The sequence below is a fragment of the Podarcis cretensis genome (genome assembly GCF_951804945.1).
Source record: "Podarcis cretensis genome assembly, chromosome: 6".
Classification (NCBI taxonomy): domain Eukaryota; kingdom Metazoa; phylum Chordata; class Lepidosauria; order Squamata; family Lacertidae; genus Podarcis; species Podarcis cretensis.
In genome coordinates this window covers 95,259,862-95,286,502 of record NC_137175.1, presented here as the reverse complement: position 1 = coordinate 95,286,502, position 26,641 = coordinate 95,259,862, and the positions used below count along the sequence as shown (strand labels likewise).

The 26,641-nt window shown below is 46.3% G+C and overlaps 1 protein-coding gene across 1 annotated transcript in view; it reads left to right on the top strand.

Annotated features, from left to right (window-relative positions):
* The window catches only part of QSOX1 (quiescin sulfhydryl oxidase 1), an 80,049-nt gene extending 59,253 nt beyond the window's left edge, over window positions 1-20,796 (top strand). Inside the window, exons 8-12 of the mRNA XM_079981335.1 lie at window positions 809-938; window positions 8,404-8,520; window positions 11,111-11,246; window positions 15,082-15,258; window positions 18,939-20,796. Of these exons, the coding sequence (XP_079837461.1) occupies window positions 809-938; window positions 8,404-8,520; window positions 11,111-11,246; window positions 15,082-15,258; window positions 18,939-19,765 (1,387 nt within the window). The 3' untranslated portion in view covers window positions 19,766-20,796. The remainder of the gene's footprint in view (window positions 1-808; window positions 939-8,403; window positions 8,521-11,110; window positions 11,247-15,081; window positions 15,259-18,938) is intronic.
* Window positions 20,797-26,641: the final 5,845 nt, after the last annotated feature.

The following is a 26,641-nucleotide window of genomic DNA, read 5'->3' as shown; positions in this document are numbered from 1 at the left end:
GAAAAGGATGGTCAAATTCATTCCTTTAAAAAGAAAAAAGAAAAACCTACCCTTCAGGCCAAGAGAAGAGAGCATTTTTCTTCACTCCAGACATGAGATAATTGGGATAAGCTGCAAAGGCAACAAGCAAGTCTTGCGCCATTCTGAAAACCAAGAGATTCATTATGACTTCAGGTGTTTGGGTTCTAGGGCCAACTTTATTGGGACGCAGGAGGCTTTTGACGAGCCCTGTCCCACAAAAATGCATGTCGCAATACAGCTGCTAGTTGTTGAGGAGCTTCCTTCTTTATTTTTGCTACAGCAAATGGATAGGGGTGGCCTCCTCTGCAGTCTCTGCAGAGACTGTGGATGACTCTCTGGTGTCAGCCATCAGCTCTACTGAAGGCTCACGCCAAAGAGGTAATGGGAGATGATGGGCAAAGGTCCGCTTTCCCCCATCTGCAAAGTGGATTGTTGCAAATTCTGTGGCTACAGTTGGGCTGAAGGAGGAGCTGGATTTAGCCTTAAGGTTGATGCTTCCTGTGTAAGTTATGTACCTTGGTTTTCAAACAGCTTAGTTCTCAAACGTTTTGGCTCCCGAACAATCAAAACCCGGAAGTGACTGTTCCGGTTTTTGAATGTTCTTTTGGCAGCCAAACACCTGACGGGGTTTCCGCAGCTTCCGATTGGCTGCAGGAACTTCCTGCTTTGGTTTTTGAATGCTTTGGAAGTCGAACGGACTTCCAGAACGGATTACGTTCAACTTCTAAAATGTAGCTGCCATGTTGAGCTCTTTCTTTCTTTCTTTCTCTCTCTCTCTCTGCCACAGGAGAAAATTGTACATGGCTGACGTGGAATCGGCAGTGCTTTACACGCTAAGGAGAGAGGCAACACGATACGATTTCCTAGAGAAAGAGCAACTCTCTGCAATGAAGCAGTATGTGGCTGTTTTGGTCAAGGTGAGCTCTGATGAATTATTTTCCTGCCTCTCCTCCCCCTTCCTCATGAATCTTAGCTTCTGCATATATACAGACTTGCCTCCCTGTTATCTCGGTAGTGACTTTGTTTTTAAATGATATGTGAGAGCTACTAATCTTGTTCTGGGTTTCTTTCTTTTATTCTTTAAAAATCACATGTCAAATGTCCTCTTTTCTCAAAAACAATAACTTCTCAGTTATCATTAAAGGTAAAGGTAAAGGTACCCCTGCCCGTACGGGCCAGTCTTGACAGACTCTGGGGTTGTGCGCCCATCTCACTTAAGAGGCCAGGGGCCAGCGCTGTCCTGAGACACTTCCGGGTCACGTGGCCAGCGTGACATCGCTGCTCTGGCGAGCCAGAGCCGCACACGGAAACGCCGTTTACCTTCCCGCTGGTAAGCGGTCCCTATTTATCTACTTGCACCCGGAGGTGCTTTCGAACTGCTAGGTTGGCAGGCGCTGGGACCGAGCAGCGGGAGCGCACCCCGCCGCAGGGATTCGAACCGCCGACCTTTCGATCGGCAAGCCCTAGGCGCTGAGGCTTTAACCCACAGCGCCACCTGCGTCCCATTCATTATTATCATTATTATTCTGTAAAGTCTTTCTGAGGGGGGGGTGGACTTTGACCTGCGAGTTTGCATAATATGTCGGTGGTGGTTGAACCTACAGAGCGGAAGCGAGGCAGAGGGGCGACAAAGGTCTTAAACCAGATTGGGTGAGTTTTACCAATCTAGTCTGTGGTTGAGGGAAATCTGAGACATGGGATGTGTATGTTTCTGTTGAAAACAAAACCACAAAAAAAGGAAAGTAGAGGTAATATGAAGCGATTTCCTCAAGCCTCTGAGAATTTGTAAGGAATATTTTGAGGGTGGGATTAAGGCAAGGGAAATTCCTTGCCTGTCCACAGAACTGCTTGCTATACAATATTTTTTATAGCTATAACATCTTCAAATTTAGGGTTGGCAAATTTCTAGCACGTTACAGCAGAGCAGGGGGAACAACATATAGCTGTGAGTTCTTTAACCCGTCCCCTTCCCTGAAACTACCCCTTCAGGAGGCCTGAACTGGGAACAAGATGCACTGCAACATTTTGATGCAGATCCCATTTGTTTGCTTGTAGTCATGATTGTTCCATCTCCGTGGTTCCAAACACGGAGAGAATCCTATCAGCTTTGTTTTATAGCACAGAATCTGGAGTTTTGAAAACTTTAGCTTCCATTCCTTTTTAAAAAGAAAAAGAAAAAAGGCTTCTAGACCTTGTATTCCATGGGCTTCAACATTTAGAGAGTAGAGTTTCTGCTGTACATTTTCTTCCCTGGCCTTCAGTCTTGTCACTTTACCCAAACTTCTCTACAGTCTCTCAGTTACCCTCTTTGCCACCGAAGCCTCTTCCATTGAGATTATCACACAGGGGGTTGCTCTGGTTGTGACAAGAGTGTCATAATAAAAAAACCACAAAAGAGTTAACACGGCTTCTGAAAGGCACTTTTTGGTTTTGTTTCTTTTGCTGCAATAAATCTTTTAAACCCTGGTATCGAAAGGCCATAAAGCACAAGAGGGTACAGTCTGTGACATTTATTTTCAAAGCTCTTAAGTTATAGCTCAGATACATTTTGTTTCTGTTTGACCTTTGCATATGAATGTTACAGACTGCATGGTCTTTTGCTCTGAGTGCTTTCTTGAGTTTCTCTCCCTCTCTCTCCCTCTCTCTCTTTGTGCCTGTGTTATATGAGTATTTTGACATTCTAGCTAGAGCCGGCCCACCAATGAGGCCGGGTGAAGCACCTGCCTCAGGTGGCAGAAGCACAAAGTCAAATCATTTATTGATTGATTTAAAAAAGGCAATAATAATCTTAAGACTCTACCTGCAGAGGGGGATAAGGGGTTCAAACTCCAGAGGGAGATGGTGAAAAAAAGATGAGTTAAAGCCACACCTTTCGCAATGTTTGTGTCCCTGTTTTTGCCAACCCGAAATGTGATCTCATTCTCTCCTTCCCTCCAGAAGGGAAGGGAAATATCTTCTATCATATATTTATGGGATATTGCAGTGGTCCCCCTCTCTGCAATTTGATGGCAATACATCGCCTGTGTCTGAAGCTGTGAGGTTTCAAAGCTGAAACCATAAATCACGCAAGGCCAAATAGTACACCGCATGCCTCTTTTCTGGTTACGAAGCAAAATGGGGAGAGGAGGGGAATTTCTGGCAAGGCTTTGGCTGGCTAGAGCCTTGGCCCAGAAGTTAAATGCCTGTCACCAGCCTAAGTAGTCTCTTACTAAACTGTGGCATACATGTTGAGAGGAGGAAGGATGCTGCCAAGGGAATGAAGATGGGAAAGGATGGGGCTGGGATGCCTTAAGAGACAGGTGGTGTTGGGAGGAAAAATAGGTGCAGAAAAAGAATTTACATCCATCAAGTTATCTGTGTGTCTGTTCTCCCCTGCGCACACCGTCTCTACAAATGAATGCCATTCTCTCTAACCCAAATATAAGCAGGAATGGAAACAAGGGGCCTCTGTAGTGCCCTGAGCATCAGTGTGTCCCTCTCCCCACACCATCTGTAGAGTAAGGGGACAGAGGCTGAAAGATGGAAGGGAGGGCATGGACGCAAAGTTGCAGGTGTTCACAATATGTGAGGCTGCAGCACACGGTTTGCTGCTTATTGTTATTTAATGAAGTTCTCACCCTGGGCCAGCAGGGGGATACTGTAGATAGTTTTCACTTAGGTCCACATATGCAAATAAGGGATTGAAAGTGACGTTCAGTGATTGGATAGTTACAGAAAGTTGTTACAGTTGCGTTGTAGTGGAGCTCCATATAAGCAGGCTGGTTGAACCCTTCAGTTCAGTTCTGTTCTGGCCTGTGAATAAACAAGAGCTGTTTGAAGAATCGCTGTGTCGTCTGATATGTTCACCCACAACTTAACACTTATGTTGTGTGGAAGGTGCAAGCAGGTGCCTTAGTGTACGACTTTGGTGCTTTTTAGTGGATGGGGGAAGTTGTAAGACTGTTAAGTCTTACCTTAAGCAAGGGATGGCGAACCTGTGGCGCTCTCTCGCGCTCTCCGCATATTGCTAGACTTCCACTCCCCATCACCTGCGACCATTGACTGTTCTGGCTGGTGCCTGAAATCCATCAACAATTGGAAGGTAACAGATTCTGCATTCCCTATCTTAAATTAAGGGTTTTTTTGGCCCTAGAATGAAAATACACCTATGCACCTGCCAGCTGTGGATTTATATCAACTTTGTTCTTCTGACAAGGAAAGCTGGAGTCCACCAAAGTTTATGCAGCAAACAGATCTTGTAGACAATAAGGTGCTACAAGATTCTTGCATAGATTTACACACACACACACACGAACGCACACTACCTATAAAAGATCATGTACTGATTGTTACCGTAAAAACATCATGGCACCAGCCCTTTCCTTAAAAGTAAGTGGCCCTAACAGAGAAGAAGGAAGTCCCAAAGAGCTGATTGCAGCAACGTGCCGATTCTGTAGATTCCCCCTCTCCGTAATTGAAAACAGTCATAAATACAGGAAGAATAAAATTGCAAGAGAATAAAATAGCAACTGTAATAATCACAGGAAGCTTAAAAAAAGGAAAAAATGAATGAATGGCGTAAAATAAATTCCATTGTGGAATACAAGGTTCATACCAAATAGTCACGCATGCCGCCAAGTAAACTCATATTTAGTGGGGACATGCCAACCATGAAATTGTTGGGTCATATAAATCGCAAAATAAATAAATATTTATTTATTTAGCAACAGGCTCTTTAACTACCCTTCCGGAAAAGCGCAATGGGGATAAAAGCAACAGTTTTGTGCCCAATGCAAGATCTGACCACAAGATGGAGCAGTCTTACTAGGATCCAAGTATTAAACTAATTATTGCCCTTGGATTTTCCCTCATCCAATAGTCGTGTTTCTTTCTCCCACCCGCCCCAATGCACCCAGCCACTGTACACGCTTGAAAAATCTAAAGCTCCGGAGGACCCATAGCTTTGCATCTATAACATCCTAGGTTCAGGCCCCAACATCGCTGCTTCAAAAGATATTTGGGTAGCAGGGTGGGGGAGAGCTGAGCCTCAGACCCTAAGACAGCTGCTGCCCTCCCCTGGCCCTACTTCAGTCTGATTCTGTATGGAGCAACTTTGCATGAATGGAGGCAGCGCTGTAGCCCCACGGCAAGTGCTTGATCCTTCTATTCTTCCTGCAGACTACTTAGGAAAGGTAGGAATCAAGGGAAAAGGAGTATTTCCCTAGGTTGGTTGGTTGGTTTTTAAACCCCCACTGTAAAGGTAAAGGGACCCCTGACCATTAGGTCCAGTCGCGGACGACTCTGGGGTTGCAGCACTCATCTTGCTTTATTGGCCGAGGGAGCCGGTGTACAGCTTCCGGGTTATGTGGCCAGCATGACTAAGCCGCTTCTGGCGAACCAGAGCAGCGCACGGAAACGCCGTTTGCCTTCCCGCTAGAGTGGTACCTATTTATCTACTTGCACTCTGATGTGCATTTGAACTGCTAGGTGGGCAGGAGCAGGGACCGAGCAACGGGAAATCACCCTGTCGTGGGCATTCAAACCGCCAACCTTCTGATCGGCAAGTCCTAGGCTCTGTGGTTTAACCCACAGCGCCACCCGCATCCCTAAACCTACTGTATTTGGAAGTTAAGTTAATGGCTGCTCTCCCATTTAGAGCAAGTTGCCCCCCATGATTGGGTAGCAGAGCAGGTATATCGGCAGAGCTTTCATGAATAGCAACATAGGGTTCTTAATATCCTTTTATTCATCCTCCCAATCAATTTTCCTGGTTCCTTCCCTCCCCCCATCTCCTCCCCTGTTCAACCTGTCAATTTCCCACTTGTCTGTCTGCCTTCCTGTGACATGCCCCCCCAATCTCTCTCTCCCCTCTCTCCATCGCCTCTTTGAACGTATGTAGCTCTTTGGCCCCCTCTCCCTGGAGTGCTTGTGGTTTTAAAGTGCTGATGCTAATTGGATTTGAGTTGACTTATTGTCAAAGTAGCTTTGCGTGTTCCTTGGAGACTATTTTGGAGTTACGAGCAAGATTTGGATCTTGGCCGTTGGTCCGCAGGGGCCGGCTTCTTTGCTTATTGCAGCATCTAAGGATACAGAATGAACAAAAGGATCTCCCGGTATTAGCAGTGGCTAAGATGAATTTGGACAGGGAATTCCCACATCGCCCACAGGAAAGCAGAAGGAGAGCTGCATGCAAGCAGAGAGCAGCTCCATGCCTTCTGCCGCACCAAGTTTGAGGAATTCCAGCTTCCAACAGACAGGGAGGAAGGACTTGGAGCAGAGCGATCAGCAGGCAGGCAGAAGAGAAAACCCAAGGATAGGTTTGTGGCTTCCATTGGTAAAGGGACCCCTGACCATTAGGTCCAGTCGTGGCCGACTCTGGGGTTGCGGCGTTCATCTTGCTTTATTGGCCGAGGGAGCTGGCATACAGCCGGCGTGCATGTGGCCAGCATGACTAAGCCGCTTCTGGCGAACCAGAGCAGTGCACGGAAACGCCCTATTTATCTACTTGCACTTTGAGGTGCTTTTGAACTGCTAGGTTGGCAGGAGCAGGGACCGAGCAACAGGAGCTCACCCCGTTGCGGGGATTCGAACCGCTGACCTTCTGATCGGCAAGTCCTAGGCTCTGTGGTTTAACCCACAGTGCCACCCGCGTCCTTGCCACTGGTAATAAGTTGCAGCAAATATTGGGACTATTCCTATTGGAAGGGTCTCCTTCGAGACAGAAGCGTAGGAAGGTCAGGTGGTACCTGGTGCGGAACATTTATTGTCACCCATCCTCAGAAACATTGGTTATTATTATTTGCCTGCAAAAATGATTTTACGTTATTTCATATTTTCTTACAAAGGAATGTGGATTCTGAGCCTCTGATAACAAGAAGGCGACTATGGACAGATACTTAAATCTACAGGATGGATTATGTTTTGGCTTGTGTTATTTTATTTATATTTATTTAATAAAAATTATTTTTTAAAAAACCTGCAAAGTGGTTTACCAAAACAAAACAACAACAACACAGCAGTAAAATCAAGAAACCCTACTTTAAAACATACAAAAACTAAAATGTTAAGATTAAAATGACTTCAACTTCCTAATCATCTAGGTATGCTTGCCTAAAGAAGGATGCTTTTAGCAGGTGCCCAAAAAGAGTCTAGCAAAGGGACGTGCTTTGTTGAAATTTCAGCCTTCACGGCAAAGGAAAACGGCTAAGTAAACAGCTGTTTTCGTGGAGGAGGGTCAATATATTAACTGACATGCATGAAATTTCATATGTTCATAATTTCATAATTTCATATAATCCCTAGTGTAGTAAGATAAGACCTTTGGAGCGGGCATTTTCTTAAAAAAGTTTTTAATGAACCGCCCTAGTAGGGCAGTAATTGTTCCTTGATAATTTGTCACCCCCCTCCATGATGGTTCGTGCCCCCATCCACCCTTTCCTGCACTCCTGCCTCGAGAGATGGTGGACTCTCCTTCTCTGGAGGCTTTTAAGCAGAGGTTGGATGGCTGTCCATCATGGATGCTTTAGCTGAGATTCCTGCAATGCAGGGGGTTAGACTAGATGACTCTTCACGCATGCGCACAAGCGCCAAATCGCACTGTGCACCTGGGCAGATACGGTGCTTCAGGTTGCGGGCTTTTCATGTTGCAAACAGGCCTCTGGAACGGATCCTGTTCGCAACCAGATGTACCAGTGTAGAGACTTGCCCTGAGAGGAATTACCATCTTGAAGCAAACTACATGAATAATCCACTCCTCCTCTGTACCTGTGCATATAATTCTGTACCTGAGGATAGAGGAAGTTTGATCCAATTTTTTTGTCCGTGAAAAAGAAGACGTCACAAGAATTGAATTCTCTCCCCCATACTATTTATTCTGCACTACCACATGATATGGGACGCAGGTGGCGCTGTGGGTTAAAGCCTCAGCGCCTAGGACTTGCCGATCGAAAGGTCGGCGGTTCGAATCCCTGCGGCGGGGTGCGCTCCCGCTGCTCGGTCCCAGCGCCTGCCAACCTAGCAGTTCGAAAGCACCTCCGGGTGCAAGTAGATAAATAGGGACCGCTTACCAGCGGGAAGGTAAACGGCGTTTCCGTGTGCGGCTCTGGCTCGCCAGAGCAGCGATGTCACGCTGGCCACGTGACCCGGAAGTGTCTCCGGACAGCGCTGGCCCCTGGCCTCTTAAGTGAGATGGGCGCACAACCCCAGAGTCTGTCAAGACTGGCCCGTATGGGCAGGGGTACCTTTACCTTTACCACATGATTGGTATTATACACTTTTGGCCCCTGGAGCGTCATGGTCTGTGGCCACCCCCTTTGTTTTCACCTGGCACAAGTATACATTAGTTGGCTTCTGTTACTTATCCTTCCTGTTTCCTGTCTGCATTTTTCTTCTTCTTTACACCAGTACTTTCCTGGACGCCTGCCGATCATGAACTATCTTCGCAACCTGGACTTTTGGCTGAGGCCAAAGACAAACGTTTCCAAGAGCGAGTGGGAGGAAGCGCTGAGGAATAAAAACGAGGTATATTTCACTGGCCTTGCTTCTGCCTCAAAAGCATGGGTGGTCTCTTCCGTTTTCTGCTGAGGTGGTTTTGAAATGTTCTGTCTTCTGGGAACTTTGTCCACGCTAAGCTGTGGAAAAAATCCTGGGTCTGCCATGGAATACCCAGGGGGCAGGCTCTGAGGTGCCTTTGGTTCATACTGGGGCGGAGAGCTCAAATCCATTGGGCCTGACCATTGCCCTGAGTGGCTTGAATGTGGATCTAGAATAGCCCCAAGCCCTTTGGACCTGTGGGCACCACCACAAAATGGCTCAATTATTTTTAAAAATAATATATTATTATTTATACCCTGCCCATCTGGCTGGTTTTCCCCAGTCACTCTGGGCGACTTACAGCACATAAAAAATTGTAAAACATCAGAGATAAAAACTTCCCTAAACAGAGCTGCCTTCAGATGTCTTCTTAAAGTCAGAAAGTTGCTTATTTCCTTGACATCTGATGGAAGGGCACCACTACCGAGAAGGCCCTCTGCCTGGTTCCTTGAAACCGCACTTCTCGCAGTGAGGGAACCGCCAGAAGGCCCTCGGCACTGGACCTCAGTGTCCGGGCTGAACAATGGGGGTGGAGATGCTCCTTCAGGTATACTGGGCTGAGGCCGTTTAGGGCTTGAACAACACTTTGAATTGTGCTCGGAAACATACTGGGAGCCAATGTAGGTCTTTCAGGACTGGTGTTACATGGTCTTGGTGGCCACTCCCAGTCACCAGTCTAGCTGCCGCATTCTGGATTTAAGTCAACCTCTTCTTCTTCTTATTTCTGGTTACAATCAAGGAGATTTAAATGTTCTTGTTTTATATCACTTTGATTTAAACTTAGCTGCTACCAAAGGTAAAAGAGAGAGGGAAATGTTATAGACAAATTTGGTGGGCGTCGAGGGAGATGCATTGGTGCCCATAGGCATCACTTTGGGGAACTCATACCTAGAAGCTTTCCAGAGATTTGGCTTTTTTTTAAAAAAAAAATGACCTAGTGGTGCAGCAGTAAAACTGCTGACACATTTGTAAAGCTAAGCAGGGTCCAATATGGTTTCTAATTGGATGGGAGACCACTGGTTGAGATGCCTGCATTGGACCAGATAACCCTCAGGGACCGTTCTAACTACGATTCCGTGAGCACTAAGTGGTATCTCTTTCCACATAGATTAGGCATAGGCAAACTCGGCCCTCCAGATGTTTTGGGACTACAACTCCCATGATCCCTAGGACTAACAGGACCAGTGGTCAGGGATGATGGGAATTGTAGTCCCAAAACATCTGGAGGGCTGAGTTTGCCTATGCCTGTCATAGATTAAAGTATACATACACTGTCAATGTAATTCATGTTTCTCTTTATCACTTTTTGGGGCAGCAGGTCTCATGATTAAAATTCATTGGGCAACTTTTTAAAATCTCAATGAATGTATGGCTAGCTTAGATATTCTCTGTGGATGTTAAATCAAGTTTGTTAGCCTCAAAATTAAACATAGCCTCCATTTGGACTGTCTGGGGCAGGCAAAGTTGGCTTTATTATTTTTGAAAAGTGTAGAAACTATGGAATATATCATTTATGGTGAAGATAAACATTGGTTTGTTTCCAGTTGTGTCCTTCTGCTGGTGGGGGGGGGGGCTTTTTGATCCAGCAGAGGCGCCTGTGATAGGGGAGAGATGGTTTGTGCCACTGCTGCTACCCCTCACTCGGGGTAGAGTAGAGGGAAGGGAGAATCTGCAGAAATTGTGCTTCTCCCAAAGCCTGTGCTGGATCAAAGAGCCCTTCCATCGGGGGAGGGACAAAATTGGACGCATTATGTAAAACAGTCTCTAAATCCTGCATAAAGGTAAAGGTAAAGGTACCCCTGCCCGTACGGGCCAGTCTTGACAGACTCTGGGGTTGTGCGCCCATCTCACTTAAGAGGCCAGGGGCCAGCGCTGTCCGGAGACACTTCCGGGTCACGTGGCCAGCGTGACATCGCTGCTCTGGCCAGAGCCAGAGCCAGAGCCAGAGCCGCACACGGAAACGCCGTTTACCTTCCCGCTGGTAAGCAGTCCCTATTTATCTACTTGCACCCGGGGGTGCTTTCGAACTGCTAGGTTGGCAGGCGCTGGGACCGAGCAGCGGGAGCGCACCCCGCCGCAGGGATTCGAACCGCCGACCTTTCGATCGGCAAGCCCTAGGCGCTGAGGCTTTAACCCACAGCGCCACTTGCGTCCCTCTAAATCCTGCATAGGATTTAGCTAATATTTCTTTTCCAGGAGCTAGTCAGTGGTCAATAATGGGTTAGAATTAGAAGACAGGGATTGCCTTGTTCTGTATTAGTTTTGCATAATCTTAGTATGGGGTTTTTTTTTTACTGTGTGTGTGTATGTACACATGTGTACTCTCTCTCTCTCTCTCTCTCTCTCTCTCTCTCTCTCTCTCCTCTTCTTCTTCTTCATATGACACCCATCTGGGCGGTGCCTAGCAAACAAAACACATTAAGCATAGCAGAACAACATTAAAAACTTTCCTATACATATTCACACACACAGAGAGAGATGTCTAATATTCACCTTGTTTTTGCATTCTCTCTTTCAGCTTCCAAATGCCTGGCTGCCAGAGAATCCAACCTGGGTAGGGTGTCAAGGGAGCAAGAGAGGATTCCCATGTGGCCTCTGGACTCTCTTCCATCTCCTGACGGTGCAGGAAGCACTGCTTAGCCCTCAACCTCACAGTGAGTAATGTAGCCCCTGCTCAGTGGTCTGTAGTAAACCCACAGCCCAAGTCATGTCCAGGTGAATTCAGGTACCGTTTTCTTCCCCCAAAGCACATACAACATGGCAGTTTATCATCTGTATTGCCCTCTAATCCCCAGCCAATGTGTAGGAGTATATTAGGCTAATGGACTTGGCAGTGGAAGGCCTGGATTCACACCCTGGCTTGGCTATCTTTGGTTTCTCTTGGGTCAGTCCATAGAAACATAGAAATCAGAGAGTTGGATGGACTACATGGAATTGGCGGAAATGACTGGCAAAATCCGAGACCAGGGAGAAGAGTTGGTGGAAGAAGATTGGAAGAAATTTATTATCTATCTACAGAAACACTGTAAAATTATCGAATGCTAATGACGTTGGAATGAAACGAAGTGGTTCTAGTAATAAAGCAAAATAAGAATATGCAAGAATGGATTGATATTAGATGAAAATTTGAGGTTACAATATGTGAGGATAAACAATTAAGGGTAAATTAAGAGGGTATGAATTTGCTGAACAAATTTTTAAATGGAATACAAAAAAGGGAGGTGTGAGGAAGTCATGAAAATAAGTAAATGAGTGGTAAGATATTAGAAAGAGGGATTTTTATTTTTTATTTTTATGTTAAATTCTGGTTTTTGTATTTTTCTTGTGTTTTTTGTTTACTGTTTTGTAACTTTTTTCTTGTTAAAAATTTAATAAATATTATTTAAAAAAAAAGAAAAAAGAGAGAGTTGGAAGGGACCCAAGGATCATCTAGTCCAACCCGCTGAACTGCTGGGGTCTCAGCATCCATGATAGATAGCCATCCAACCTCTGCTTAAAAACCTCTAAGGAAGGAGAGTCTACCGCCTCTCGTGGGAGTCTGTTCATCCGCCCCATTGTTGGTTGGCTGGTCTTTTGCCAAAAATTACAGCAATGAAATGAGTATTTAAAATTGAGTGTCGTTGCCCATATTCAGTTAAACAGTCATACCTTGGAAGTTGAACGGAATCCGTTCCAGAAGTCCGTTCGACTTCCAAAGCGTTCAACTTCCAAATCATGGCTTCTGATTGGCTGCAGCGTTTTCGGGTTGCGCATTGCGCCAAACCCAGAAGTACCAGAACGGGTTACTAAATCTCGCTTTGCGCATGCGCAGAAGTGCTGAATCACAACCCGCACGTGCGCAGATACGGCGCTGCGGATTGCGAACGCTGCAGGTTGTGAACGTGCCTCCCGCACGGATCACATTCGCAACCCGAGCGTCCACTGTATATATTTTAAGAACCTCGGAGGAAGAAATATGTACACATATGGGAAGCATTCAGAGAGGTCACACCAAAGTGAAAATAAATGTAACTAGGGATGCTGGTGCAGAACTATATTTTTGTTACATCTGCGAATTTTAATTTAAAAAAACCACAGGATTTTTGCATTTACGCTCTGAAACCATGATAGTTGACTGAGTAAAGTGCTTCACTCCTGTGCTATCTGTGCTGCCAAATTTCTTTGCTCCCTACTTAATGCCAGAAATATGTGCAGAGTAGAAGGTAAAGGCATTGATTTAAGAATGTAAAAGGCTGGATGGGTCAGAACCCGAGCAGAGTCACATTTTCCCAACTTGTGATTCCCAGCAACTAGTATTCAGAGGTTGACTGCTCCTGACTCTGGAGACAAAACATAGCCATCATGGTTAGGAGCCATTTTTAGCCTTATCCTCCATTACTTTGTCTAAACTGCAATACCTCAAGGTATCGAGAGGTCCGGAGGGCGGCAACACGAGAAAGTGCCTTTTCCGTGGTGGCTCCCTGTTTGTGGAATGCTCTCCCCAAGGAAGCTCGCCTGGTGCCATCATTATATATCTTGCAAGCACCAGGCAAAAACATTCCTCTCCTCCCAGGCCTCTTGCTGATTAAACAATGAATGGCCTTTTAAACTTTGTAGAGGGCATTGTTTTTGTTTGTTACTGTACTGTAATGTATTTTTGTGTTTTTATATTGTAAACTGCCTTGTAGTCCTTGGATGAAGGGCAGTTAATAATAATAATTGTCAGGGAACTACCGTCAGCTCAGAGGCGAGAGATGGAAGGGCAGTTGTGTTATAGGGAGCCTGTGAAAATCTTGCAAAGCAGTTCCTCTTCCGGCCAAGAGGGAAGCCCCACCTCTAGTGGAGAAGAGGGGCAGGGACCAGGGGATGCTAGGGAGAGCCTCAACACCAAGCCTGAGCAAACCAGAGAGGCGGGAAGTACAGAGGTGCCTCGCAAGATGAAATTAATCCGTTCCACGAGTCTCTTCGTCTAGCGGTTTTTTCGTCTTGCGAAGCAAGCCCATTGACGGCTTAGCGGATTAGCGCTATTAGCGGCTTAGCGGCTTTTAGCGGCTTAGCAGATCAGCTGATAAGCGGCTTAGCGGCTTAGAAAAAGGGGGGGAGGAAAAAAACCCCGCAGGAACTCGCAAGACATTTTCATCTTGCGAAGCAAGCCCATAGGGAAATTCGTTTTGCGAAGTGCCTCCAAAACAGAAAACCCTTTCGTCTAGCGGGTTTTCCGTCTTGCGAGGCGTTCATCTTGCGGGGCACCACTGTATGCCCCTGCCAGCGCCCATTCTGCACAGTAGGTTTCGGCGCAGGGAGGGGCGGCAAAGGTTGCGGGTGACGCGACTTTTATGCTGGGGGAGGTACAAAAAATGACCACTCCCGGATTCTGTTAGCGACTGAGCCAGACATGAACTTACGACGCTCTTCACTGTAAATAGTTTGCACCAAGAATAAAGCCTGGAAAAGACAGGTTGGAGTCTTGCCTGTTTACTCTCGAGCAACCACAACAGCACCTGACAACAACAACAACAACAACAACAGTCTCATATAAGAACATAATATTTGCAGTAGAGAAGAACCTGGAGAGAAAGCTGTGCCAAATCCTTACCCCCACATTCTGCTTTTCTCCTATAGCACTCCCCCCCTAAAAAGCCACTTTCCTTCTGGCAAAGGTTTGCCTAGAACCCCAGCAGCCGGGGGCCGGGGGGGAGAAGTAGTACACAAGTGAAATATTAAGCATCTCCTTATTTCACCTTGAAAAAAATGGCCTTTCCTCCCAACACTTTGCAATTTGGCAACTGAGGTTTGCTTGCAAACATTTAGGTTTGCAGCGTGGACGGTATGGAAGTGAAGTACCGTATTTTTCGCTCTATAGGACGCACTTTCCCCCCTCCAAAAATTAAGGGGAAATGTGTGTGCGTCCTATGGAGAGAATGCAGGCTCCTTGGCTTCAGCGATAGCAACGCGAAGCCTCCGAAGCACAAGGGGCCTCTACGCTCAGGAGGCTTCGCGTTGCTTTCGCTGAAGCCTGGAGAGCGAGAGGGGTCAGTGCGCAGCGACCCCTCTCGCTCTCCAGGCTTCAGGGATAGCCGCCTGAAGCCTTCGGAGTGCAGCGGGACCTCGCGCTGCGCTCCAAAGGCTTTGGGTTCCTTTTGTGGAAGCCGGGAGAGCAAGACTCTCCTGGCTTCAGCAGGGAGGGAGAGCTGTGCAGCACCCCTTCAGCGAAGCGGGAGAAGAAATGGAAGGGACTCCATTTCTCCTGCTGCTTCGCTGAAGGGGCGCTGAGCAGAGAGGGGGAGAATTTTTTTCCCCTTCTTCTCCCCCTCTAAAACAAGTTGCATCCTATGGTCGGGTGCGTCCTATAGAGCGAAAAATACGGTGCTTTACTCCACACAGTAATACTTTCAGCAAACAGCACCTGAATTCATCTCGAGAGGGCTCAGGGTGCATGCGGTTGGTCTGGGTGTTTTGCCCACTCGCATTTTAACGGGTCTGCCCCTCCCCTCCCTTCTCTCCCCCCAGCACCACCGGAAGTCCTCCCTACAATGAGAGGGTACGTCCACTACTTCTTTGGCTGCCGGCAGTGCGCAGACCACTTCGAGGCCATGGCAGCAGAGTCCATGAACAAAGTGAGGAACAAAGATGGCAGTATTCTCTGGCTTTGGTCAAGGCACAACAGAGTCAATGCTCGCTTGGCAGGTAAGGGCACTGCTGCTGGTTGGCTGCATGTAGATTGCTGTCTGTCTGTCTCAGGGCAACATGGAAGAGTGCTCCCTACTGGCAGACTAACAGAAACCTGCTATTTCATTATTATTATTATTTTTTCTTCTTTGGCGATCCCTCGTAGCCGAGTAAAATTGTCTTCCATGAACACGGTCTTAACAGTGAGTCCGTAAGTGACTGTGGAGGCCAATTCTGGATCCACACGTCCTTCCACAGTGGGGACATAGGTTTCTGGGCGGAAGTTGATCATGATGAGGGTTTGCCAAGTGTTCCTTCCTCTTAGCACATTTCTCCCTTGCGTCCTGAGTTCGAGTGTCTTCAAAACCCATGATACCTTTGGTAAAGGCTGTTCTCCAGCTGGAGCGCTCACAGGCCAGTGTTTCCCAATTGTCGGTGTTTATACTAAATTTTTTAACATTTGCCTTGAGAGAGTCTTTAAACCTCTTTTGTTGACCACCAGCATTACGCTTTCCATTTTTAAGTTTGGAATAGAGTAGCTGCTTTGAAAGACAATAATCAGGCATCCAAACAACATGACCAGTCCAACAAAGTTGATGTTGAAGAATCATTGTTTCAACACTGGTGATCTGTGCTTCTTCCAGTACACTGGCATTAGTTTGGCTGTCTTCCCAAGTATTGTGTAACATTTTTCAGATACACCGTTGATGGAATCTTTTGAGGAGTTGGAGATGGCATTTATAAGTGGTCCATGTTTCACAAGCATGGAAACCTGAAAATGAAATCGAAACCTGCTATTTCATTAAGTCACTCCTGAGTGGGCACTGAGAAACAGGAAGATGTGGCTGTCTGAAAATGCTCAGCCTACGAATGTTCAGAATCTCGGTATTCTGGTTGAATTCCATCTTCCACAGCTTACCTCAGAGTAAATGAACTAGTCAACAGTTTGCAGGTTTCCTGCGTTACAGAAAAGCTGCTCTGTCTCCACATTTGATGAGTAGCTTTCCTTTACTGCAATACTTCAAGGACTGCATATGAACCTACTGGAACACTTCTTTGTGTGCCTCCTCCATGAGAGGTCCAGAGGGTGGCAACATGAGGATGGGCCTTTTCTGTGGTGGCTCCCCACTTATAGAATGTTCTCCTCAGAGAGGTTTGGCTGGTGCCTTCATCAACACCTTTAAGCGCCAGTCAAAAACATTCCTTTTCAACTAGGTCTTTGGCTATTTAATATCTAACACTTCTAAATAAGTTGGTGGGGGCATTTATTGGCTTGTTTTTGTTCTTGTTTTTATTATGTATCCTGTATTTTTTATATTGTATTTTTATGTCATGAACTGCCCTGAGATCCATGGATAAAGGGTGGAATGCAAATATAATAAATAAAGTAAATAAAAATAAAATACTTGGGAACCCTGAATGCAGCCGACAGGTTCAGAACTGTTGAAGGTGGAAACTTCCCATAAATAGATAGTGTATTAAGTAGTTTCTTTTTCAGAAAGAACATTTATGTTCAAAACTTGCTGATAAATTTGGACTGTAGCTTTATAAACCTACCTTGTGCCCACAGATTTGGTTGTTAAGGCCACTGGCCTTTTCTGCCCAGATTCTTTGCTGCAATTACTGGACCACGATTCAGAAAGTGGGGAGTGGGCAGCTGGAGAAAGTAAAAAGGAGGAGCAATTTTTTTGATACAAGATACCCTCATCTTCTCTGTTGTGTTGCAGTCAGTGACTGATTGAGGGAGAAAGTGTTCCTGAATTAAGATAAATCGCCCCTCATTGATGGAAGCAAATTAGCCTTTCTTTCTCTCAGTAGTTTGCTCCTGTACTCTGTCGTGCTTTGGAGGAAAAGACACTCAGCAACGTGCTATTTTTCTGGCTCTGGTGTCACTATAACTCCCTGCGTGTTAACCACCCTGGAGGCCCTTGCAGTTTAGAGAAGACAACCTTACCACCACCATTCTGGAGAACAGGAGGGATTGAAGCAATGTAATACAACCAAATGCATCGCTAATGGTTAACCCCCTGCCGTACGCACAAGTTCAGTTGTGAGGCAGAAATGCAGGCCAACCGCAGCCCTTGAACAAGCAGCTGGTGGCGATGTACCTACTAAATCTTCTCTGCCTTTCCTGCTGCGGGGGGCTTCTAAAGGCCGACACGTGCCCTGGGAGGACCCTCCTCCCGAGACGGCTGCCCACATGTTCAGTTTTTTGCAGACAGATGCAATCCCTTGTTCCCCAGGCCTGTTTCCTTTGACATGGGGAGGAGGGGGTGATTCCTGCTGACAGATGATTGTGGCAGAGAGGAGGGGCACATTGGCCCAGCTAAGGAATCAAAGGAATTATTCCTTCTTTGTCCCTCTTGGGCTTTTATACCTTCTCTTCCCTCCCCCTGGGACGTAATCTCCCTTTTTCTAAAGCATGTACTCCAGCTTCACAATGCCTCTGATGTTTGTTTATCCGATATGGTTCTCTCCTAACGCCCCTCCCAAACCTATTTATTTCTTCAAGCCCACGGTAGGTAACAGCCACTTGAAACATGCTAAATCCTCTTCGGAATTTCACCACGGCATTCGGTGGTGGCTGCGTGTTTTGGTTAATCTTCTAAATGCTGGGACTGTCAACAAGTGCAAAGGCGCATCTGTCTAAAAATATAAAGACAACGCAGCGAACACGGGCAAATCGCCATTGTCAACATTCACTACTGCGGTAACACCGTAGTCTCAGACGTTCCCTTCAGACTGCTGGCGTTCCTTTGTAGTTGTGAACGGATTCCACATTTAGGATACGATTTGTAACACAGCCACGCATGCATGTAAAACATACCAGGCTCAATCCTTTCACACTAACCTTCCACTTGGTTCAGAAAATTGGAAGCGCCTGCCTCTCCTAGCATAGTCTTGGCAGTGTTTGTGCTAAGTATTTAAATGCTGACTTGGTATACCTGGATGCACAGTCTGCTTATGAATCTCAGCTGTGTGGGGACCAATGACAAGGGCTGGCCATCTCCTGCATGCCCTGTGCTTGTGAGTTTTCAGAGGCATTTGACTGATTGGAAACAAAATACTGGGCTCAGTGGTCCTCGGTGATCAAGCAAACACGAGGTGCGTCATTCATAACTGAAACTGCAATCCAGTGCATTTCCCTGGAGTAAGACCTGATGAACTGAATAGTACCTAATTTTGAGTAGACACAGCTAGGATTGCACTATGGGGTACTGTTCACGTGCACATATAGAGCTTTGGTCATTGTACTATGATTTGCTGAATAATTTCTGGCATTGTTTCCAATGAACTTTAAAAAACTTAGCTGAACCTTTTTTTTCTCTTCTGTGGAGCCTAGGCAACTAATGATTTGATTTTCAAAAATTGCTGCCCTCCTTTTGTCCTAAGAGCAAAATTGCTTGTAGATACTGCTAGTTTCCAATATAGTTTACTGGTAATATGCACAGATGGTAATAATAATAATAATAATAATAATAATAATAATAATAATAATAATTTATTATTTATACCCCGCCCATCTGGCTGGGCCTCCCCAGCCACTCTGGGCGGCTTCCATAGAAAGCAAAAATACAATAAAATATCACACGTTAAAAACTTCCCTGAACAGGGCTGCCTTAAGATGTCTTCTGAATGTCAGGTAGTTGTTTATCGCTTTGACATCTAAGTCTTCCCTTGTTATCTTCCTTGTTTAGGCACTGCAAGTGAGGACCCCAAATTCCCCAAGATCCAGTGGCCTCCCAAAGATTTGTGTTGGTCATGCCAGATCACCATCAACGGAAGGCTCATGTGGGACGAGAGGGCCATCCTGAGATTCTTCAAGAGTCATTTCTCGCGGGGCAACATTTACCTGGATTTCCTCAAAGTTGAGAAAGGGCTTCGGGTCAGACAGGGCCGAGATGTTGAGGAGAGAGACTACGAAGCTGACCGGAAGCTGGAAGAAGGAGGAGGAGGAGGACAAGAGACTGGCAGAGGAGATGGAGAGGCCTTTGAGGAAGAGAAGAAGAGGACAGAAAGGAAGAAATCTGGTTTTGAACGGTCAGGCTCCTTGGAGGCACACAAACCCTCTATCGTCAAGATGAACACCAAGACCAAAGAGCTGGAGGAAAACATTGTCGATCTGGATACCTTCAGCGAGCAACACTTCAAGAGCAAGGCTCTGAAGATGGCAGGCCAGGCCGGCATCAGGAACAGCCGCAGTAAGAGGGACGTTGGGCTGGTGCGGATGGAGGACCGGGGCCACCAATCTCTTGATTATGATGCCGCCTGGTGGCTCCTGCAGCAGAAGGGCTTGGGAGCCCAGCACATCGTGGGCATCATGGAGGAGTCTGAGAAGGAGGGTGGGGTCATCCAGAGGAGGAGCCAGTGGTTCCACATCCTGGGGGCGGGCTTCTCCAGGTTGGACGTCAGCTTGTGCATTGTCTTGTACTTCCTCTCCTCCATGTGCCTGTTGGGCATGTACACTTTCTTCCGCATGCGCATGAGGTACCGCAAGGGCCGCCCAGGCTTCCTCCAAGCCTGAGAGAGACAAGCAGAGCGTCAGCAGATAGCGGGTTGGAGAAGGGGTGTGTGTGTATGTTTGTGCGCATGCACTGCATGCCCACGATGCTTGTTCCTCAGCAACAATTCCTACTCTGGTTTATGGATGCACAAATGCAAAAAACATGCAGGTATCTCAGTTGTAAAAGTACATACATGTGGTGTGGTGCTTGACCTGACTGAGTGTGCAACAGTGGCAACGGGCAGGTAAGGAATCGGCAAGCCTGTGTGTGGAGGGAAGTAAGGGGTGGTATTCAATTGAAGTTTTGCTCAGACTAAACCTGTTGAAATTAATGGGCTTGACTTATTTCTGTTCATTAATTTAAATGGGTCTGTTCTGAGTAAAACTTAGTTGAACGCCACCCACGGCAAGTGCTCATTATGCCACCATTTCCGCAGTGTGTATGTGTGTGGGTGTTTCATTTCTGTATCTATAATGGAGTACGAATTGTTGAGCAACATGTTGACTTTGTTGTTGAAAGGGGTGTTGGTTTCCATTTCAGACCACGTATGGATAGTGTGATTGTCTGGGGAGTGAATGGGCTTAAAAAATAAAAACGTCCTCGCCTTGTGGGATCTTTAGCTGAACACATTCTGACCCCACCATGGAAATGTAGCATATTCCTTCTTCAAAATATCAGAGTGTGTAACAAGGTTCTTGCAGAGCTTTTATGTGGATGGTTTGGGAGCAGCGGCAAAATGACTATTTTCAAATATGAATCGGAGACCTGTATAATTTGTAAAAGCTGGTTTGTTCCAGGTTAAAGTGACATGGTGGACTTTGCAGATACGAAGCTGAACTTTTTGTGCCTGGTGTCTTGAGGTATATCTGAGCCCTTTCCTACCTGGAAGAAAACTCAGTCCTGATTTCTTGAATTTAGGCGTAGAAGCGCAGTTCCACGATAGCCCGCCGGAGATACTTTGATTTCTTTTTACTAAACTGGATTCCAAAGCTTCTGAGCCATTGTGAAACTACCTTCAATAAAGCCAATGTTTGCATCTGTTAAAAAAAAAGAGAGTTAGAACTCTTATCTCCACCAACAACCTCACCTGTACTTTTGGGTATATATGAGTGGCACAAGCATTTTAAAAGTTTGTCTCCTTCTTCTACAGTCCTTCCTATGAGCCTGGCGGTAGGGCATAGTCAGGCCTTGTTGTCTGCCTCACCCACGTGGCACCACCTCCTGCTCCCTGGATTAGGAGAGCAAAGGCTAAAAACTGCCCCATACGGTCTTGGACTTGAACGATGTTGTAAAGAAATAGAAGGGTGCTGGGGATGGCAACAGGCACAAATGCTATTCCTAACAGTCATGGCTGAGCAATGGAGAGTGCAGATCCCACGCCAAAGAACCTCACAGCAAGCATTTGCCTGTTTTCCCACCAGCCAACCTGCCCGCTACTTCCCTTTCACCTTCTTTCCAAGCCAGCTTGTGACGTGCAACCCTCACCTTCACCCCAAAGGGACACCCCTATCTTCCATGCTGCGCTTGTCACTATCAACACCCAGTGGCCTATGATTTCCTTGCCAATAAAAGAGAAAAGATTTGCATGTGCAAATCTGGTCCTGAGACGCAGGTTAACTATCTCCATTTGTTCAGAAGGGAAGAGACTTCAAACATAGGAGGGCTGTTGACTGAACAGACCATTCCTGACCTCAGGAGCCTGCCAGTTCTGGTCCACGTCACCCCTTTTGGGCAACTAGCATGCCGTAGCTGCTTAGGCTCCTGAACGCAGAGGAAAACAGCTGGGTTTCAGTTTTAGAGACTGGAAGAGATCCCTGACACGTATATTATTGGTGGTTTTAACAAGTGAATGAGCCTGGCTCTTCACTAAGAATACGAAGCAAAGTTAGTGATAGCAGCACCGTCATCTCTATAATGGAACCTAGTTTTCAAATAGAACCTATTTTTCAAATAAGACATGGTAAATATGCAGTTTTTTACTGGTGAGAATAGCAGGTAGCTGTCCTCTGGAGAAGTATGGAAATAGAGCCATGTTGAAATAAAGCACAGGCAGATAATTGAAGAAGACTCATTCCTCAAAAGATCCGCGATCCGCCAATCCCCCACCCCAGGTTGCATTACTGCCACCACTCCCTTTCATTGGTGTCTCCTCGCTCTCCCTTGAAAGTTAAGCTGCTCGTTTTTTGCACAAGGGCTTTGCACCATCTCGTGCTGCCTTTGAGTAGCCGCATTGACCTGGGGCAGCATGGTGGCTTCAGTGGCGAGGGGTGAGCTTGGAAGTCCATGATTCTGTCCAGAACTTACAAGCTGGCCTTAAGCAAACCATCTTCTCAAAACCTCAACCCCACACCTGCAGCTAGGGAATGGTAATACTGGCTTGTTTTACAAAACTAGTGAGGATTACTGAGGTGCTTAACGTATGTGAAATGCTTTGAACACTTGAAACCCACTTACATAGATGTGCATTAATATGATTGGGACTGACCTATTTTTCCAGACGCATCTAAATGCTTTTGTTCTTTGCTGGGAGACTTCCTCCTGTTACCTGTTGCTGTTTGGCTTCGCCCCTTCTCCTTTGTTTCTCTCTTGACTCCAGAGAGATGCTGGCAATTTTATTCAGCCACATTATGTTCAGTTATGGCATCTAAAGGCTTTGGAAAAAGTTAGGAAAGGAGGGATATTCTGACACAAAACACCTGAAGGGGGTAAATCATCACTAGCTTTCCCTAGATGTGGGGACTGGACTGGTCTAACCTCTTTCTGGATAATACGTTAGCTAAAATTATACGAAACCTTTGGAGCAGTGTGTGTGCATCTCAAGGAACAAATGTGCTTCTTTCAAGCTCCCTTGAAAAAGGCTGGCCATTCCTGCAGTCATTTGCCTTTCCAGAAGATGCTTGAGATAACAACATAGCTGTCAACTTTTCCCTTTTCTTGCGAGGTATCCTATTCGGATAAGGGAATTTCCCTTTAAAAAAGGGAAACGTTGACAGCTATGGATAACAATGCAGTAAAAAAAGAAAGGAAGGAAAAGGAGAGCTCTGTGGAACAAATAACCCTGTCGAGCGTTAACTGAATCATATATAGTCACTAGGCAGATTGCGAACATAGGCCTTCTGGGCTGCAGATTGTGCAGAGAAGCCTTTCTGTGTAGTTGGGAAAACAGCTACATTTGTGTGTAAAAGAACAGGATTGTCTATCCCTGCCTGTGGGCTGCTCTTAGGTTCTCTCACGTTTAAGTATGCTTATCAATGACCCTGAAAGTCTTAGATTACCTTTTCTCTCTTCAAAGGGGCCTGGGGTTTTCTTTCAGATGGTATGAATGTCTCTGTGTGCCCAAGCCCTCTTGCTACAAGCATCTCTGCCCCCCCACCCTCCAAAATGTACTTGTATGTCTTTTAACAGCAATTGCAGGGCCTTAAGTATTAAATCGCTTGTGTTTAAATGGCAGCTTTGAGAAGCTGTCAATCCTTCTCAGGTATCCCTATTGAGGAGACTATGGCATTAACAAGGAGTGTCTTTCGGCCATATTTTCTTAGTAGTAGCTTGCAAAGGAATTGCATGTGGGGTGTTCTGCTAAGAGGCTACAAATGTGTTTCATGGCACAAACTGACATTATAGTTGCTCGGACTCTGTAATAAAGTTGGCAGCATTTAGGGGAAAGCTCCATATTCCTGCATTGTGGAGGGTTTAACTCGATGACCTCCAGGGTCCCTTTCTGACTTTACAATTTGATGATTCTATGCAGTTTGGCATGATTCAGTTGTTAAAATATATACAAAATCTGATAATATAAAGTGTGGGACTTGCTTCCACTGAACTGCTTGAAGGTGGTGGGCTGCTTATTGTCCTTACGAGTGAAACCGGAGGCATTTTCCCTCCAGATGAGTTTGAAATCTGGTTCAATGCCACTAGAGATAAATACTATTTCAGTGGACCTTCCAGTTGGCCATCCTTGAGGGAGGAGCTTCGTGCCTTTTCGACCCCATCGCAAAGAAAAATAATTTAGTTAAGAGTAGGAACCTAGGCCCATCTCCATGCTCAATCTTCTTTTGCCATATCTGCCCGAACGACTGGCTAGTAACTCCACAATTCATTTGGGCCAAGTCTGACCCATTTCGTTACCATAATACTACATGAGAGAAATAGGCCTGTTGGTGATCTCCTTTGGACATACAGTGGTGCCCCGCAAGACGAATGCCTCGCTAGACGAAAAACGCGCAAGACGAAAGGGTTTTTCGTTTCTTGAGTTGCTTCGCAAGACGAATTTCCCTATGGGCTTGCTTCCTTTTTCTTAAAGCCGTTAATACCCGGGGAATCCGTGCTCCGCAAGACGAAAAAATCGCAAGACGAAGCAACTCGCGGAACGAATTGATTTCGTCTTGCAAGGCACCACTGTACTGTTCATGTGCAGACTTCTAACAAAAAGTGGGGGGGGGGGGAGAGGAGAAAACCCAGACCTATATATTTGGACCACACTCTGAACTGGGGAAAGGGAGGGTATGAACTGGTGACTTGTAGCTAGAGCAGGTCACATGTGTTTTGTGTTTCTCAAAACCCTGTTTTTACAGCAGTTTACCTGGAAGCCATTTTGGAAACAGGCCACCCCTCCTTGTTTTACACCAGACTAATAAATGCATATGCTACTTATTCTGTACCCCCCTTCTCTCTGCACTCCCAGACCCCTGAAGCATTTTATAACGGAACAGTGAAGAACCAGCTTCTTTAAATAAATGAAAGGCACTTCTTTAGATCCAAATGAGTTTGGCACACTGCCTTTCCTCCATCTTTCTCCATTTCTGCTGCTGCACAGGAATGATCCAAGGAGCTCCTGATCTCTCGTGCTGTTATTGTGTCTAACTACATTAGTGGAATAAATTTATTTTTGCTAATAAATATTGGTGCGCGTCTGACCAAAGTTTTTGTTCCTAAGTATGCATTGCGGGGCGGGGGGGGGGGGCGGGCGCAGCTCACAAAACTGTTCAAATAAATCTGGAATAGCCTTGAAGTTCTCCTAAAGTGAATTTGCTCCTATGAAACCTTTGTAGGAATTTTGGGGAACACAAAGAGGATTCCAGCAAGATTAGTAAAATATATTGAAAGTATTCTTGCGGGGGGGGGGCGTGTCACATCCTGTTTCGAATATTTTTGCCTTTCTCGAAGCAGGCTTCAACTGCCAAGCGTTGGTTTGCTTTTTGGACCCTTTTTGGGGAAATTCCTCACCACTAAAGCCATTTTCCAGCCAATACTCTAGGCACTCCTGAAATATCTTTGCCATATTTCCAGCAGCAGGAGAACACTTTGCCCCCTTTTCTTGACATGTTAAGAATTGGGGTTGTTTGTTTTTGGTTTTTTGGTAAAACAAGTGGCGGGGGGACAGACCATTTCAGTTTGTGCCACGTGGCGCTTCTGACCACAGGATCAGTCACTGGGGATGAAGGAGGTGAGGACAGGTGACCCCACCTAGGCCCGAAGTCACCCCCCCAACCAGGCCTCAAAACTGTCCAAAATTCCTTTTGTCTTCTAAAACAGTGTTTCCCAACCTTGGGTCTCCAGCTGCTTTTGGACTACAACTCCCATCATCCCTTGCTAGCAAGACCAATGGTCAGGGGTGATGGGAATTGTAGTCCAACAGCAGCTGGAGACCCAAGGTTGGGAAACACTGTTCTAAAAATCCAAAACAGCTTTTCTCTGCTCTTCTCTGCTTTTCTCACAAGATGCTGTGGCAAGGGCAAACCGTTCTTTTTTATCAGTACAAGAAGGCTTCAAAAAGCTAATGAATAGACTCTGTCAGAGCAGGCCTGAGAACTGAATCTTATCTCATTCGGTTGCAACATCTTGGACATGCTGAACCACCAGGGCTCCTCGACCCCTTGGCTCTCACCCCCCTTTCCTGGGAAGGGCGCCAAGAGTCCAAAAGAGTCCCAAGACAGGGGAGCTTTCTGTTCATGCTCAGGGGAACTCAAGGCAGGACTCCTGAGGGAGGAGAAAGGGGGAGGGAACTGGAAGGGGAATATATACTCTGTGCACATGACTGTGAACCAGTGGCGTAGCGTGGGTTATCAGCACCCGGGGCAAGGCAAGTAATTTGCGCCCCCTAACCCGTGGATTTGCGCTCCCTAACCCATGGATTTGCGCCCCCTAACCCATGGATTTGCGCCCCCTAACCCGTGGATTTCCCTAACCCCCAGATGTTGCGCCCGGTGCGGCTGGCCTCCCCTGCACCCCCCACGCTACGCCACTGCTGTGAACCCGTGCATGAGTTATCACACTTGCTCCTTCTACCAGTTCATGGATGGGAGAAAAAAAAGCTTTTTCTCCAAAACTATTCCTTGAGTGTCTGTTGACTCCCACTTCCCTTTTCCCACCCGAGGGCAAAGCCTCATAAGGCTACAGGGACATTACTCCCTTGTATTTAAAAAGCTTGCCTCACCCATTTTAAGACCAAATTTACGGTATATTCCCCCACACACACCACACCACCACCATTAGGAAAAAACAAATTCCTAATAAGGTGAAAAATAACAGCAGCAGTTGACATGCCTTGGAACATTTTCCCCTAATAGGATGGTTCTTTTGCTTGCACTGTGCATTTAACTCAGAGGATTATATTCACAAATGCCGACTTCCACTACTGGTTCAGGATTGCGCCAGCTCCGTTTGCTATATTTTGTACGCCAAACTCAAGGCACAAATGCAGGTTCTTCCATGGGCATTCAGATTCTTGGCGACAAGCAACCTTTTCTCCACCTTTTCTTGTGTTCGGCCGGGCCCTTCTCCCTTCAGGCTATTGCAAAGCTAAGCATGAACCCTGTCCGTTGCCCTCAAACTTCTGACAGGAATATGGCCGACTTCCAGGGGGTGCACCCATGTCCAGGTCTTTGCACCCCCTGGAA